Source organism: Neomonachus schauinslandi, chromosome 12 (genome assembly GCF_002201575.2).
Source record: "Neomonachus schauinslandi chromosome 12, ASM220157v2, whole genome shotgun sequence".
Classification (NCBI taxonomy): Eukaryota; Metazoa; Chordata; class Mammalia; order Carnivora; family Phocidae; genus Neomonachus; species Neomonachus schauinslandi.
The window spans coordinates 77729335-77747333 of record NC_058414.1 but is presented as its reverse complement, the minus strand read 5'-3'; the positions used below and the strand labels follow the sequence as shown (position 1 = coordinate 77747333).

Here is a 17999-nt window from a genome sequence, read left to right as displayed (position 1 = left end):
CTGCTTATTATTTTTCCAGGTCAGTTTTCAGTTTGCACTACTTTCTAATATTTTGGCTTTACCTTTCTTTCCAAGTAAAAACAGAAAATACAGCAAGATCCCCCTTACGTGAATCAGATGTTTTTGAGAAAGTAGGAATTTCTTTTTAAAATAATCACTCCCTAATCACTTGTTTCCCAATTACTTTTCAATTTATTATATCATTTTGTTTTTTCCTGAATTCTCTTAGCATTTTAATGGGTTTCTTATGACTGTGATCACATCATAGCTACCAGGATACCTGAAAGAGGAAGAATGTGGTTCCTCTATGTCTGAAATCTGGGTCCATCACAAAATGGATGCTTAAGACAGACTCGTTAGATAAAGGAATGAATTTAGCCTCATGTTTATTGTTTCCTGAACATTTTAATTGGCGTGTTTGACATTTAAAAAAAATCAAATATTACTTGCAAGTGGAGGAAGATTCGTTAAAGTGTACAAGTTGGGTAATTTGGACTGCTAGACTCTTAGTATTTTTTTTTAAACAAGGCTTAGTATGTGATCTGTACTATCAAATCGATTTTCGAATGTGGCTGAATATTTTATTGAATTGAAATAAGTTTAACTTCATGGAGAAATTAAAAGGCAGGAACTGTATGCCAGACAGTGTGGGAGCTGGTGACTCAGAAACAAAGAACACACACTAGTAAATGCAGCTAGAAACTGTGTGAAGGGGACAAGTTTGTAAGGGTCCTGGAAGGAGGAGTAGGGTTTACTAGATTAGGAAATATAAATCATGCGATTTTAAAGGTGAAGGTGATATACTCCTGCTTGGGAGTTCAGGTGGAAAAATGAATAAAAGTGGGCGAGTCTTGTTGGAGAGCCTGTCTGGAGTACCAAACGCAGTGGTAGCTATAAATTCGAACTAATATTTGCGGGAGATTTTTGCAAGCCGTGCAGGGAAGACAGACCTTTCTGTGTGAGTCATCTGTCTCCCAGCAGATTCCAGATTCTTTGTGTGGTGATGTGTCAGAAGACTTTCTTTCAGCCAGGTTTTTAAGATTCTTCCAAATGAAAGAACGGAAAGGAAACTTATGAATTATTGGCTCAATAAATTTTCTATCTTGTTAATAATTGGTCACAAAAGTATTCCTTGGTACTAGTCTCCTGAAGTCTAATAATTGTATTTTAACTATAAGACAAATCTGAACATATTTTGGTTTCATATACTAACCCCATCATAGATTTTTTTTTTTCCTGGAATGTAGTGAACTGTGTCGATAATGTATAGTGTTTTTCCTCATACATATGAAAGTTAGACCCGTTATTCAGAAGCTCCATAAAAAAAGAAGAAAATTGAAGGATTAGCCAAAGGATTCAAATTGGTGGTCTTGGATAGTCCTAAGGTAATGCTAAGAATTCTTTTGTGGAAAACACCTAGAAATGCTGGGTAAGATATAACAGCTGAATTGCCTAGCTGTATTGCAAGAAGGAAAACGACACGCACCAAATAGTGAAGGCTTGTGCATTGATCTTGTAGCTGTATTGGGGCTGGTTTATGGGGACAAGGTGTTGATGTTGGTGTGTAGGGATTTTATTGTTCACTTAGAGAAAGAAAACATATCCTGAGGCATTCTCAAAGTGGGAATTTGGATAAGAGATCTTCTCTTAAAGAACTTAAAAGAGCTCGATCTCCATGAAATGTGGACTAGAAGAAAAACTGCCCCCAGGCTAGTAAATTTATAGTTGGCCTTAGGCTCTGAATATGGAGTAAAAATGACTCCTGAGAATTTGTAACTATTAACCTATACTCAGAGAATGTTGAAGTTCTAATTTATTTTATACAAATATAAGGGAAATGCCCAAGTGAAGAAATTAACATAAACAGTACTTCTGGATTGATGATGTATCTGAGGCATCTGACATTTAAAAAAAAAAAAAATTGTTTTTGGAAACATGAACCTTTAACATAGGTTTTATAAAATATCCCCAGATGAACTGGTGCTGGATATGAGCTCATCATTAAAAATTACAAAACAATAAATTAATTATTTATACACCCAAGAATTTCAGTAATAATTGTCATCTATATAAACTATAAAATAATTGCATTTACAGTGATGAAATTTATAAACTGATTCAAAAGTACAAGAAAAGAACAAAACAAAGAACATAATACTATGAAAAATGAACAAGCAGATTTGGAATGGGGCTATGTAGAGCTACTAGTAAAAATTTAAAACAGTCATTGAAATTACACCCTTTTTGGACAGGTGAGACAGTAGTTTAGACACATCTAAAGAGAAAATTAGTGATGTAATTAATGATAGAATATTATAATCTTAAGAAATTACTACCCAGCATAGAGAAATGAAGAAGCATAAAATATGCAAAGAGCTAAAAGATAGGAAAGAATCTAAAGTTCCAAGATACTTCTGATAGAATTTGAAGGAAGAATAAAGGGAAAATGAGGTAGAGTCAACATTTGGAAAGATAATGACCAAGATTCTAAAATTGATAAAAGTCATGAATTCTCAGATACAAGAAATACTACAATTATCAATCAGGGTAAACATTAAAACTCCCCAAAATTTCACAGTAAAACTACAGGATAACAGGGGTGCCTCACTGCCTTAGTCGGTAGAGCATGTGATTCTTGATCTCAGGGTTGTAAGTTTGAGCCGCACATTGGGGATAGAGTTTACTTAATTTTTTTTAATTAAAAATTAAAACACAGGCTAACAAAGAGAACATTTAAGAGAAACCAGAGAGAAAAAGCAAATTAACTACAAAGAGACCACAATTGGACTTTATCAAACTTTTCAACATGGATATATAAGCTTTCTGGCAATGGAATAATATCTTCAAAGTGCTGAAGGATTACTAGCCTAGCATACTATATAACCACCTAAACAGTCATTCATAAGGGAGAATTAAAGACTTATTTTAAAATAAACACTTACTCAAAAAGGTTTTACTAAAGAAGGAAATTGAACTCAATGAGGGAGTGTGATTCAAGAAACAGTAGTGGCCAAAAAATGGGTAAAGACAAGGGCTGCTATAAATATGGACTTATCAGATAACATATTTTAGTATAAGGCATATATGTGTAAGATTATGTGTCTTCAAAAAATATAAAGCAACATTCGAGGGAATTGTATGAAGAAGTCACAGGTAGATAGCATGGGCAGGAAATTTTAACATACCTCTCAATAACTTGACACATCGGAAGAAATATCAGGAAACCGTGTAGTATGTTTTTCTACACAATTAGTAAATTTGATATAATGGATATAATCACTGAACAATAATTGCAAAAGATGCATTCTTTTTAAGCATTCTTTTAACAATTGGCTGTGCCCTAGGCAATAGAGCAGGTCTCAAAAAAGACCAAAATTCTGAATCATTCTGGTCACAGTGGAATTACTTTAAAACTCAGTAATAAAAGTGTAACTGCAGATCCAAATTTAAAAGCACACTTGTAAATAACTCGTGTAGAGAAGAACAAATGAATATGAGAAATAGAACTGAACTAATGAAAATGCTATCTATAACTTGTGAGATGAAGCGAAGGTAAATTTAGAATAAACCGAAATATACATGCATTTAGGTTTGTTGAATTATAAATGAATAACAACTGAAAATGGATAAGCTAAGTAGATGAATTAAAATATTCATGAAAGAATAAAGTTAACTACCCCCCAAAAGAAGGGAGAAATAATAAAGCTCACAGAAATTAAGGAATAGAAAACAAAAAGTAACAAAATGCAAAGATATTCTTTGCAAGCACTCAAAAAAGGAAATAAACTTTTAGCAAAACTGATTGTGGAAAAAGAATTTGAATGACTGATACATTAGAAAATGAGCAAACTTGTTTAATAAAGAAACCCACAGAAAAAGAAATCCCAAGTGTAAAAAAACATGAGGAAATGCTCAGCTCTATTAGTAATGAAAATTGTAAATTCAGGTACTAGTGAGATACCACTTCCCATTCATCAAAATTGGGAAAATATAAAAAGACTCAAAATACCAAGTTCGGCAAAGATGGGTAGTATCAGGAGCTCTCATGTACCACTGGTGTATGTATGAATTGGAAAGTAGTTTTGAAATATCTAGTGAGGTTGAAGATACACACGCCCTACAACCTAGCAGTTCTGCTCCCTGTTGTAGCCCTTCAAATAGCTCTCACACATGTGTGCAAGAATGACCGTTGGGCATTATTTTTAATGGCAACAAGTGTAAGAAACTGAAGGCCATCACTAGAACATTGGGTAAGGTGTGATAATTCAGTTCGAAGTGTATGTATCAAGATGGTTAAATATGTTGAACTTTGGGGAGGGGGAGTTGCAGAAGAAATGTGTCTGATTCATTCATACAAAGTTTTAAAGTGTGTGAAGAAATACCTTATCAATTTACTTACATGGTAATTGTGATTTATAATAAATATATATTTGGTCTTCATCCCCATTCTAACACAGAACCCTTGTACTTTCCTAAAGAGTGCTAAAGGTGTCTTTTGTTATGTTACTGGTGACTTGTAGAACCCACCTAAGGACGGGCAGCTGCTTGCCTAGAGGACCAACAGTGTGATTAGAGAGTTGGAACTTTCACTCTCACCTACCCCTCACCCTCCCAGACGTAGGGGAGGGGAGAGGGGCTGGACGCTGAATAAATCGCTAATGGCCAGTGATTTAATCAGTCATGCCACTGTAATGAAGCCTCTATAAAAACCTGAAAGAAGGGGCTTGGGAGAGTTTCCAGGCTGGTGAACAGTTGATTTAGGGAGGAGGTTGTGGGAACTCCTAATCTGTAGCCCGTCAGAAATACAGGTAATAATTTGGACTAGCATCTGAAGTACAAGGAAAGGGTAGATAGGAACCTCCAATCTATAGATTATACAGCCTGGGGTTATGACTGGCATCTGAAAAGGGGGTTAGGTTGAGGCAGTCTTGTAGGACTGAACCCTTAACCTGTGGAATTCTAATTCTGTGTGCTCTCTTGGTATAGAGTTAGAATTGAGTGTATTGTGGGACACCCAGCTGGTGTCCAGAGCATTGTTTGTTATTGGTGTGGAAGCCACCCTGCCTACATACCCAACAGGTTGGAATTGGGTCTAGGAACCTAAAATATTATATGTAATAAAACTTTTAAAACATGCATGGAAATAATAAGCACAAAGTTCAGCATGGTAATTACCTCTGTGGAGAGAGAAAAGAAAATGTGTTTGAGTAGATAAAACTAAACAAAAAATTCTGAAGTATATATATACAAGAAGTTATGATTCGGGGACACCTGGGTGGCTTCTGCCTTCAACTCAGGTCATGATTCCAGGGTCCTGGGATCGAGTCCCACATCAGGCTCCTGGCTCAGCGGGGCACCTGCTTCTCCCTCTGACCCTCTCCCCTCTCATGCTGTTTCTCTCTCTCTCTCTCTCTCAAATAAATAAATAAAATCTTAAAAAAAAAAGTTATGATTCAGGGGCACCTGGGTGGTTCAATTGGTTAAAAGCCACTCTTGGTTTCAGCTCAGGTCATGATCTCAGAGTCATGAGATCGAGCCCTGTGTCAGGCTCCACACTCTGTGTGGAGTTTGCTTAAGTTTCTCTCTCCCTCTGCCCCTCCTCTGCACACATGCGCTCTCTCGCTCTCTCTCACTCACTCTCTCAAATCTTTAAAAAATAGACATGTTAGTATATTATTGTACTTTTGTTCATGCTTGAAATATTTTATATTAAGATAACACTACATTAAATCACTTTATGGAAGAATAGTGGAACTTGAGACTAAGTTATTGCCCTTAAGTAAGAGAATGAGCTTCTTTTTAGAACGAGTAATGGAAGTATAATGTCATCATTCACCACCCACCATCACACCTCTCCCAATCTCTCCAAATCCCCCACAATCATACCTTTTCACACAAGGAAACTGAAGCCGCCTTTGGTAACAGATCGCTGTAGGAGCCACCACCAGGTTTCATCTGTAAGCCTTGAGCATAGGCAGGTGAAAAAGTAAATTCATCGACAGTCTATGAGGGCAAGAAAAGGAGAACTTCAGAGTACAAGAACCACAGGTGTTTTCAGGTTATTTGCCTCACGATTCCCAAAGGTTTTACGGGGTTTTTTTGTTTTTTGTTTTTCAAAATAAATAGCTGTACTCTTTTTTGCCTCATTAAAATATAACTCAGGGGCACCTGGCTGGCTCAGTTGGTAGAGCATGCGACTCTTGATGTCAGGAGTTGTGAGCTTGAGCCCCATATTCAGTGTAGAGATTACTTAAAATTTTTTTAAACATAATTCATATTTTTTTAAAAACTCTAAATAAAATCACCCACAATTGCACCTTCTAATAATTACTATAGATATCTTAGTCTGTATCTTACTCATATGTATATATAGTGTTTACCCAAAAGAGCACACTCTACATTTTTGTTTTTCACCTACTTTTTATGTTATGATGTTATCTTAGAAATAGTTCCATGTCTGGAAAAAAAAAATCTGTCATGTGTTTTGATGGCTGAATAGCATTCTACTGTGTGGTCATGCCATAATGCATTTAACCAAACCACTGTTGGTTTTTCCAGTTTTTGCTTATATTCAATACTGTGGTGAACACACTACACATGCATCTTTGAATACTCGTCCATTTGTTTATTTGGAATAAGTTCTTAGAAGGAGATTTGCTGGCTCAAAGGGATTGCGTAATACATAGTAAGGCTTACAGAATATAAGTTTCCAGCGGGCTGGAGACTCAGGCAGGAGTTGATGCTGCAGTCCTAAAGCAGAATCGCCTCGTCTCTCAGTAACCTCAGTTGCTGCTCTTATCTGTCCCTCCATATCGATAGATACTAGTTCTTTGTCAAATATATATTTTGCATACATCTTCTCTTAGTTTGTGGCTTTGCCTTTTTACTTTCTTCGTGGTATCCTTTAATGAGGAGAATTTCTTAATTTTAACGTAGTCCATGTAATTTTTTCTTTCATAATTAGCTCGCTTTTGAGTCCTCTTTAATCTTTGTCTATTAAAAGCTCTTTTTATGTTTCCTTAGTTTCATCTGTATTTAAAAGTGGAAAGGGGGCATAATTCACATTACCCGAAACTTTTCCATGGATCCTGTGTTGTAAGATATTTTGCAATTTAGGTATTAATCTACCAAACATTCTTATCTCCTGCTGGGAACAGCACCTCCTGTCTCTATTTTGGGGGAACTTCTCAGAGCCCACCTGTTGTAGCATGTGACATCCTTGGCCACAGATGTAAGCTCTTGACCCAAATTGGGCTAATGTTACTTTTACCCCTTAGCCATGGTGATTGGTGCAAATACGGCCTCATGACTCAGGGTGGGACAGCCAGGGAGGTGACTGAGAGCTGTTTGCAACTGTGGTTCTAGGTCAACCAGACTGCCCCACAAGAAAATGAAGCCAGTTTCAAAAGAGAAGTAGAATGGAGAGACAGCGGATCTTGGCAGTGTTAAGTCACTGGCTGCCTAAAACTCACTTACCCTAGACCTTCCTGTGGGTTTGGTTACAGTAAATTCTCAACATTTATTAAAATCTTTTTTTCTTTTGCTTTAGTTAAAGGTTAAAATAAGCATACTTTAAAATGTAGTTCCATGGGGCTCCTGGGTGGCTCAGTTGGTTAAGTGTTGGACTCTTAATTTCGGCTCGGGTCAGGATCTCGGAGTCGTGAGATCCAGCCCCACGTGGGCTCTGCACTGAGCCTGGAGCCTACATAAGATTCTCTCTGTCCCTCTGCCCCTACTACCTTGCCCTCTCCCACACAAGCGCACACTTTCCCTCTCTCTCTCTCTAAAAAAAATAAAATAATATGTAATTCCATGATCATCTAAGTTTGAGAATGCTCCTGTTGTCTTACCCTTAGAGATTCACAAAGTATGTTAGCCTATTAAAGGCCATAAGAAAACATGCAGTAGAAGAAGCCTGTTTATCTTTAGTTAACCCAGTAATTCTCAAACTTATTTTTGATGTGAATGCTTTTTTATGGTGCTTCTATTAATATCTCATAGAATCTTGGCCAGCAGATTGTTGGTTTGGGAAATGCTGGATCATAGGCATGGAAGGCCTAACTGCAAGCTGACAGATGAAAGGTGCTTTAATCCCTGAGCTAGGTTTTGAAAAATGCTGACATTTAATAATTTATGAGCAAAGCATGTTATCTTTAAAATTTGGCAAAGAGTCTTCTGATAAAAAATAAAAGAAATGTAATGCAAGCAATCTGCAAACCTTTTCTTGTACAGGTTAGCCAATACACATTTGCTATGTGCAGTTATAGAGAAAAAAAGTCTGAACCACAAGAACTAATGCAACTTGAAGGATACACTGTGGATTACACAGACCCCCACCCAGGTAATTCTAAATTGTATCGCTTTCTCTGCCATTCATGTATTGATGAAATTCTCATAAATATCCTGTCTCTGTTCTAGGTTTCAAACTCCATTGAATGAATAGGGGGCATATTTCATTTATGTACCTAGACAAGACTTCATGAGATTCAAAGTATATCTTTCTGAGGGCTACTTAGCTTTAGCCATAACTCCTCATTTCTGTTATCTTTAAGACAACGATACAATATGTGAAGGTTACTGTAATAGAAAAATTATATGAGAAATATCAGCAATGCTTATATGAACTTCTTACTGGAAAGCCAAAAGGTAAAAGAGACAGAAATAGGGAAGGAAGCAGCAGATGAATTTTTGTATATTCTACCAATTTTTTTCCCCATATCACATTCTTAAATTCTCTCCCTACTTCCATATTGATACTACGTATGTACTAGATGCTTGGTATCTAACATTGGTGAGGGAATGAATTAATATGTGGAGGTTAATGAAATTAATAAAGCAATACTAAGAAATATGTAGATTTAATACAGAGATTAGGAATTTAATATGGAGAGATTAAAAGTAGGAATCTGTGATCCCATTCACTAATTGGTCACAGAAAAATGCAAAATAGCTTCTTTGTCAAAGAATTTTGCAAAGGATAAAATACCATACAGATACAAGTATCATTTTTGCCCTACCTGTGTTTCTTTTCTGCTAAAATCACCATATATTTCTCCTGCATGTAGAATGAGAAATGTGCCGAAAGATAAGACTTTCTTCTCTGGCCTGAGTTTGCAGACTGTGCTATATATTTCTATGGAGTAGGTTTTTATGGCTTGCAGAATGTTACTGTGTCATGAACTGTTCGTTTCCTTAAGCTGTTTTTAATTTTTAAAGTTATATGGAAGTTTAAACCTTTCTCCTGTTAACAGCATTGAGCTACCAATGTCAAACTGATTCTCTTCCATGTGACTGTTTAGTGCATGAGCTTGAAATCTGCCAATTATGTAAGTTTTTAATGACGTCTTTCTTCCTCCACAGGCCTTCAGGGTGGTCAGATGTTCTTTAATGCAGTTAAAGAAGGAGACACTGTGATATTTGCCAGTGATGATGAACAGGATAGAATATTATGGGTTCAGGCCATGTATAGGGCCACAGGTCAGTCATATAAACCCATTCCTGCGATTCAAACCCAGAAACTGAATCCTAAAGGTGGGACTCTCCATGCAGATGCTCAGCTTTGTAAGTTTTGTTGAAAAATAATTGGATTATCAATTAATAACCTTAATAAGATATAAAATTGAGACACATTTGTTCAGTATCATAGTTTACATCATTAATGAATTCTTAATTGAATAAAAATCATTTGTATTAGTAGCCATAGAATCAACTCTCTAATTTTTTCACACAGATCTGGAATAAATGTTGCGTGGGTTTTCAGTCCTGAATTTGCCAAGCATTAGGGTATATCTGGGAATCTCCAGAACATATAAGAAAACACTAAAACTTCTCTAATAAAATTTATTTAAACTTAGTGTTTTACCTTACATGTTCTATAAAAATGGGAAAAGTATTACAAAATCAAATAAGCATTGATAGGACTCCAGAACACCAAAATGATGAACCATCACTTCCTAGGGTTGTTCTTAATAGTCCAGAAGGATAATAGGGCTATTTTCTGTTGTAGATTGATAAAAAAGAGTAAGTCATCAAGCCAACTTTATCTAAATACCTTAGTATTCATGTCATCCTTTGTATGCTAATTTAAATCATTTAAAAAAATTTATTTTTCATTTGAATCTATAAGTGATTAATAACAAATGATGTACTAGTTATAGAAATATTTTCAAACACAGCTTTAATAATCATTAAACCAAATATTCTAACTTGTTACACTCCTTTGCAAAGCTTCTTTGGTCTCATCTGTAATGTCAGTTTTTCTATGACTTTAAATTCAATTTTTGACTTTTCAGTTAAAAGGTTCTACCATTAAGGTTCTTCTCCAGGGGAGTAACATCTTGACATGCATTATTTTGGTCTTGTATTTTTCTCGTATCAAATAACTTCTCTCTTTTCACTATCACGTCTGGGCATCTTCATGGCACATTAAGCCAAAAATTAAAGATGGAATATGAGCTCAAGTCCAGCTACCTTTGTGTTTCAGGGTTAGAAGTATACCTCTTTAAACTTACCACAGTCCATCTTCATAGCACTTCATCAATAGTATATGCAGCTTAAAATAGTATACTTCCATTTCTCCCCTTCTAGCCTCTAGACTATTCTTGTCCTACATTTTACTTGTCACATATTATAAATCCCACAATACCTTGCTATTATAATTATTGCCTTAACAGTCAATTACCTTTTAGGGAAATTTAAGTAGTATGAGAAAATATTTGTTACATACTTACCCAAGTAGTTACCAGTTCCAGTGTTCTCCGTTGTCTTGTAGAAATCTCTTACTTCTTGGGGCGCCTGGGTGGCTCAGTTGGTTAAGTGTCTGCCTTCGGCTCAGGTCATGATCCCAGGGTCCTGGGATTGAGCCCTGTATCAGGCTCCCTGCTGGGCGGGGACCCTGCTTCTCCATCTCCTTCTGCATGCTGCTTCCCACTTGTGCTCACTCTCTTGCTCGCTATCTCTCTCTCTCTGTCAAATCTTTAAAAAAATATATTTCTTGAAAGACTTCTTGTGACTTAAGTGCAAGTCTGGTGGTGATTCTTTTAACTTTCTTACATATGAAAAAGTAATTTACCTTCATTTTGAAAGAAAATTTCTTTCAGTACTTTAAAGATTTTGCCTCATACTCTAACACCTTGTTTTATAATGAGAAATGTGTTCATTTTTGCCTGTTTCTATGTACATAATGTCTTTTTTCCCTCTAGCTGCTTTAAAGATTTTCTCTTTAACACTGGTGTTGAGCAGTTAGTTTATAATGTGCCTTGATGTAGTTTTCTTCATGAAAATGTCCTTGAGTTTTATTCTAAGACACAGTTAAGTCACTTGGAAACAGTTCAATCTTTTCAGGTTTTACTCTTAAGTTTTGTTAGGTGGAACTAAATAGTGTCTAGTCTTGGATTAATTTTCCCCATTTCGGGACCACGATTCTTCTTAAAGACTCTAAGTGATGACCCATGAATTTTGAGGTTTCCTACTGACTGTTGAGAACAAGTACTATTGCAGGCTCTGTGTGAGTTTTCGGCACTGCCCCCTCTCATCCTTTAGGATGATTTCTTCTCTGGCCAGAAGTGGTCTCCTCACATGTGTGAAGCAATCAGTATTCAACTGAATATGGAAAGAGGAAGGGGTAGGAAACCGTATTCTTGCAGGCAGACTCTAGCCATTTTGAGCTTCCTGAATTGTCAGGTCTGTCTTTTCAACTTGGGGAGCACACTAGTGCTTTGTGCGTTCTTGTTCCCTGTGCCTCAGCTTTGAAAGTTTCTCCGGGTCTTAACTTGATCCTCAGCTCACCACATTTGTTTCCTGTTTCTCAGGAATCACTCTCCTGGGTTGTCTGATGTCCAATGTTTTGAGAACTATTTCTTTAATGTATTTTTTTCTGAATTTTTAGTTGTTTCAGGTAGGAGGTAAATCTGTTCTCCATGACTGCATCCTGACAAGAAACAGAATGATTGTTTTTTGCAAGTTAGAGTAAGATTTCTCAACCTCGGCACTAACATTTTGGGCCAGATAATGCTTTGTTTCAAGGGTTGCCAGGAGGGCTGTCCTGTGAATTATAGGATGCTTAGCTTCATCCTTGGCTTCCACTCACTAGATTCCAGTAGCAAACCATACCCCCCCCCCACCTGATAACCAAAAATATCTTCAGACATTGCCAAATGTTGGGGGGGGGCAGAGTTAAAGATGGGCTAGAAACACCCTCATTTGAGAACCACTGAGTTACAGTGACTTGAACATTATTTTTGTGAAAAGGTCTCCTCACTTGTGTTTCAGTATTTTTTTTCATATCCTAAGTGCAAGAAATACCCAACCCCTGGCCTAGAACATTAAGGCCATGACTATGCAATATAGAATTAATGAATATAAGATCTAGTAATCAGTTGATTCAAATAACCATGTACTCTCTTTCTCACAAAACCTTTCTACGATCAGATATCAGCCTATTGTCAAAGCAGTGTTGATTAGGCTAAGTGGGATGGAGTTTTCTAGCCCCTTGATTCACTTGTTCCAAAAAATCCAAACTTGTTGTAAAAAGCCAAACTGTTTTGGTTATGTTAACAACAGCTTTCCTGTATTCCAGATGTTTAGTAAAGTTTTCTATCACAGAAGACCCTGCTGTTTCATCTTTCTTTAAAAAGGTGGGGGGAGGGGAGGAAGGAAGAAAAATGTGTTTGTACCTCATTGAATGAGAATACTGATCTTGACCTCTCGCAGAGAAGCCGCCCATTGGACTTCTCCAGAGAGTAGTTAGCCCTTAGTATTTTCTTCCCTTCTGCGATTTCCCTGGCATTTCCTTTTCTTCTTTGTTGATCACCTCTAGGAAGAACAACTTTTAGAGTCATTAGTAGAAAGTAAGAAAATGATACGAAATTAAAATGACTAGTTATAGAAGTCAGTATGCTCCTAATCCATTTAAATATGCTTTTTCATTCCTTTGCTGACCTATAGCTGGTAAGGGTAAGTATTTTCATGATTTTTTTTTTTGCTTCATTGTATTAAAATCTTTATAATAATGTGATTTTTAAAGGAATATCATGATCTTGTTTACAGTGTCAGTCTCCTACTTTCTAGACAAACCCAGAATATTTAGGTTAACTTTACCATTTATGAAAAAAAGTTCATTTTTGCCACAAGAGTAAAGTGGAAACAACCTAATATCTACCATTCATGTGGGAATAAAGGTAATGGCTGTGAAGGTGTTATGATAGCATGGAAAAGAAATACGCAGTAATGTTAAGTGGAAAAATACTAAATTATGTATGTGATATTATAACTGCTAAAAAATTTTATAAATATAAGTAGAATTTATACCTAAACTATTCACAATGGATGAGTTTAAAGGGTTTAGTTACTGATTTATTTCCTCTGTTTTCTGAATTATCTTTGAAGTATCTGTTATAACTTAAAAACTAAACACACTGACTAAATGTTGAGATAGAACAAAATAATAAATTTCCAAAGTCTACCTTATTTGAAGGCAACCTTATCTGTTTTAGGATATAAATGATGGTATGTATTTACAGATTTTTCTGGTACGTGAATCTATTTGACTTCCCTGTTTCTTTGATTTTCAGGATATTTAGAAATTCTAAGAAAATAGGGTAAACTGAACGGGTAGGGTCGGGGGTCTGCTTGCTATCCAGATTTTCTGCTTCAGACAGTGCATTGCCTTTTGCCAGACTGACAGACATTCTTTGGTTAAACTATCCTTCACTATGCAAAGCACCTGTTTTTCATTTTTCTCTCTTCTGTATATAATGCAGTGCAATATGTATGTAACATAATACAACACAACACAGTACTAATTGACTTCCAATAATAAAGAAATGTCAAAAATGAACCAGAAAAGTTACCTTCTTTTTAAATCAAATTTTTTAAAAAAATTCTTAAATTGGAATATAAACTTACATTTAATTTTATGAGCTTATTTTCTTGATCTAGTAAGATAATTTCACACTTCATAGGTATGTTTTACTTTACATTGAATATATTATTTCACATAAATGTTGAATACTGGTTTGCTTTGCTTATGATTCTAGGTCTGTATGTGTTGATTAAAATTGTCATGCGAAAATACTAGTTGTTATTTGCCCCAGAAAGCAAGATGTGTAAATTCATACATCCGGTTTTAGTCAATTTAACAAAAACAAGCTAAGAAATTATTTGGGTCAATAATAGAGGTGTGAACAAACTCCTAATTAATATAGGTATTGACGTTTCTCTTTGGTGTTCAGCATAAAATGTGTACATAAAAAATATCAACCAAGATAATCTACATAGAATTTTGTAACATAAAACTTCCTATTAATGGCCACATGGGTGCTATAAAAATACATGAAGTCCTTCTCTGTGCCATGTTTACCTTCTTGTGAATTTTCAAGCTCAGAGTTTGAGCGACAAGGAAAGTATAATCAGATGTGGTATGGTAAATGCAGCTACGGGCAAGTTCTTAAACATAGGACAATTTTAAACCAAGTTATTGTATTTCAAAAGATTCATATGCTGCTTAGTTCAGTTCAGGATTTTGCAGAGGAGCAGATGAGCTCTTAGGTAGCAGCGCCTTCTTCATAGTCCTTTTGGTACTTGAGTCCCAGGCCTGGACACCTGAGTGGTCTCAGAATGCTAATGAACGGCCACCTCTTCTCCTGCAGTATCCCATTTGCCTCTCCCCCGCTTCCTTTTCCTCCACTGTTTTATATCCCTAATTTCTCTCAACACCAGGAGCAGCAGGAAAAAAAAAGAAAAGAAATGCAGCATCCTTAGAATTAGTTGCGAAGGAAGAAGAAACATTTCAGTTAAATTTTTCCCCATCTCACATTTGGAACTCTGACTTAGATGCCTGTCCTGGTCTTGGATTCTGGAGCACATAGGGGCTGGCCGTGGTCAGTGCCCACCAAAGAGCCCCCTCGCGCACACCACAGCGGGGCCTACCAGGTTACTAATAGTCCTCACGTTGTTTTGTAGGCTAGCTATTTTCAAGTCAGTGTTAACTGTTTAAATTGGTACCATCAGCCTACTTATTCTTTTCCCTTGACTTCCAACAGCTATTACCCTAATTAAAAATTTAAATTTTCAGGTTCCATTTGAATAAGCTTCTATAATTCCATAAATCTATAGCAAATAATAATTTTTCTCAATTTGGGTTTTATTCCATCCACTTCTTCCACACCTGGTGACAGTACCACCTAAAGATGCTGGAGCATATATCCAATTGTTACCATAGAAACTCTCCACCAGTATCCTCAATTACCATGTCCCACATCTGTAGTTAGTCCATAGGTTAATCATGACAATTTATGACAGTTTTGCTGTGCATTGTTCAAGCTCATATCTTGTTGGTTTCTTTTGATAATTTTCTTACATCGTTTTGGAAGACAAACTGAACTGAAATTTGTCATTATCAGCGAACATTTGATTAGTGCCATGAATAATTTTTCATTTAAAACTAGTCACCATAATTTTGTGTTTTAATAAACATTAATTGAAGATAATCGAGCATAACCCAGTTTTAAAGCAAGTCTCCAAGCCTTGCATTTGGTTATGTAATTGATTGAAAGCACAGTTCATTTGATCCAGATGATAACTCTGTGTTTTCTAAGAGTAGATGTTGATATGTTATGCCAAGAGAAAACTATATGAAAATATCATTTTACAGAAATAAAAAACTAGGTAATATTTTAACAATAGATGTTTTCTTATTTTACTTTAGTTCATGAGAGGATTTTAAAGTGAAAGATTTCTCACACAGGGAGATCAAAACTGTTGCTTTTTCAAAATTTATTTCTTCATAAATTCATGGAAACTAATGAATCAGTGGTGCATGGTGAAGTATATTTGCATAAAATATTTATTTTTTATTATGTTAATCACCATACATTACATCATTAGTTTTTGATGTAGTGTTCCATGATTCATTGTTTGCGTATAACACCCAGTGCTCCACGCAGAATGTGCCCTCTTTAATACCAATCACCAGGCCAACCCATCCCCCCACACTCCCCTCCCCTCGGGAACCCTCAGTTTGTTTCTCAGAGTCCACAGTCTCTCATGGTTCATCTCCCCCTCCGATTTCCTCCCCTTCACTCTGGTTTCTCTTCAGATTGCATAAAATATTTTAAATTGTGCTTATCAGACATAAAAAGAAAGAAAGAGAGATTCTTGGTCTTTACAGCCTGTGTTTTGAAGATGGGATAATCCCTAAGAATACATTTCGCTTTCATAGAATCATAGCGCCAGAGAGATTGTAGGTTGTTTTGTTTTTTTTATAGAATATTGTTCGCCTACAAGTTTTATCACTGTCAATATGGGGTCTGTTTTTGTGATTTAAATTGCTATTAGAAATATTTTATCACTAAAGGTAATCATTGGCAAAGTAATTTTTCATTCATGTGTGTGATTCCAAAGGGCTTGACACATTAGCAAATATATAGTTTAGAATTACATTTCTTGAGGAAAATGCTTCATAAAGTATATTCATTTTTGAAAATATGATTTAATTATAGAAATGAAACAGGCTCATTTTTTTTCAAGAACTTGTAGGTACTATTTAAAGACTATATACCCATTGCTTTAAAATAAAAATTTTGCTCCTATAAACCTTTATAAAAGGCAGAAGTAAAAAGAGGATTATGTAGAACATACTGTATGTATTTAAATATGTAATGTATATATTTTGTAGAATAAAAGAATGATGGATTTTCTTTGGAATTTCTTATATATCCTGTTCTCAATAGATAAGTCATTAATTGGTGTTATTTTTAACTTCTTGTTATGACCTTCTCTGGTGAAAGAAATAATAAAATTCAGCAGTTGTTTTATAAAACTAGGAATTACATAAAGGTGACACTAAAAGTTTTTTTACTCAAATAAATGGATAAATGAAGATTTTAAGATTCTTTAAAATACAAAATAATGGTTTTATAATATATGTGCCTTGCATTTTTCAGTATTCTGTCTACTCATATTATTTCACATTATCATATATGTAACTTTGAAAGACTTTCCTTTGAAAGACCATCAGACATAAGAATAAAATATGAGAGAAGTTGAATTGTCTTATTTCTCAGTTCAGGAAAAGCGGTTTAATAACATTTAGTATTCATCCAATTAATACTAATTTACCACATGTAATGCATTTAATCATTCAGTTAAGTAATTAGTAAATGTAAAGGAAAACATATGCCAATTTCTCCTTGGATCATAACCTCATACCTTCCATCGTCAATGAACTCCCATTGATGCTTACTTGCTACATTCACCTTTTGATATCTGTCACTGATGTGAGATCTTTTTTTTTTTTTTAATGTGATTCTGAAGACCCTTCAGCTTGAATTACATAGTTCTTCCATCCACAAGTATGGCTGAAAGTTGAACTTGACATAGGATCAATATGATCTGGGCTAAATATCTAAATGTGACTGATTATGTTAGCATCATGTCCACAGATCAATACTGAGTTTTATTATGAGCCTGACTCTATAATTGCATTTAATCAATAAACTTTTGTCTCCTTTCCTTTGCAATTTTAGGATTGTGCCATATAGGTTTTAAAAACTACATTCAGCTTACATTTAGGACTCTACTTTTTGTAATTACCAGAATGAGATCTGTCTATGAATTTTAAGGAACAATGGAGCCTCAGCTCTACCATTGTCAGGAGAGTCCACTTTTATCCCGATAACTGATTGCTTGCCCGATGTGCGCTACATTTCTAACAGAGCTAATGTAGTAACACCCCAGCACTCCTTTTGGGTGGTGTGTGGCTTTTTCTCTATATACTTAGTAAATAACTCACATTGAAGACTTCGACAAAACATACCATTAATGAAAGCAATCATAAAAGCTTGCCTTTTGATAAACCCGCAGGGTCTACAGGCGTTGAAAGATGCAGTCTGTAAAGAACAGTAAATTTGGACCTTTGATTGAAGTGCCATTTGGGACGTTATGCTTTGTCTGCATATTTGCACAAACATGATGCTCCCTTTTTCATGTCTCCTAAACTT

General features: G+C 35.5%; 1 protein-coding gene across 13 annotated transcripts in view; it reads left to right on the top strand.

Annotated features, from left to right (window-relative positions):
• Positions 1 to 17999, top strand: part of CADPS2 (calcium dependent secretion activator 2) — a 532431-nt gene that overhangs the window by 359800 nt on the left and 154632 nt on the right. For 9 of the 13 annotated variants that reach the window (XM_044920124.1, XM_044920126.1, XM_044920118.1 and 6 more), the window contains exons 10-12: positions 8233 to 8341; positions 9361 to 9561; positions 12946 to 12954. In XM_044920124.1, coding sequence (XP_044776059.1) covers positions 8233 to 8341; positions 9361 to 9561; positions 12946 to 12954 — 319 coding nt within the window. The remainder of the gene's footprint in view (positions 1 to 8232; positions 8342 to 9360; positions 9562 to 12945; positions 12955 to 17999) is intronic. The other 4 variants (XM_044920121.1, XM_044920119.1, XM_044920123.1 and 1 more) reach the window with 1 other exon arrangement.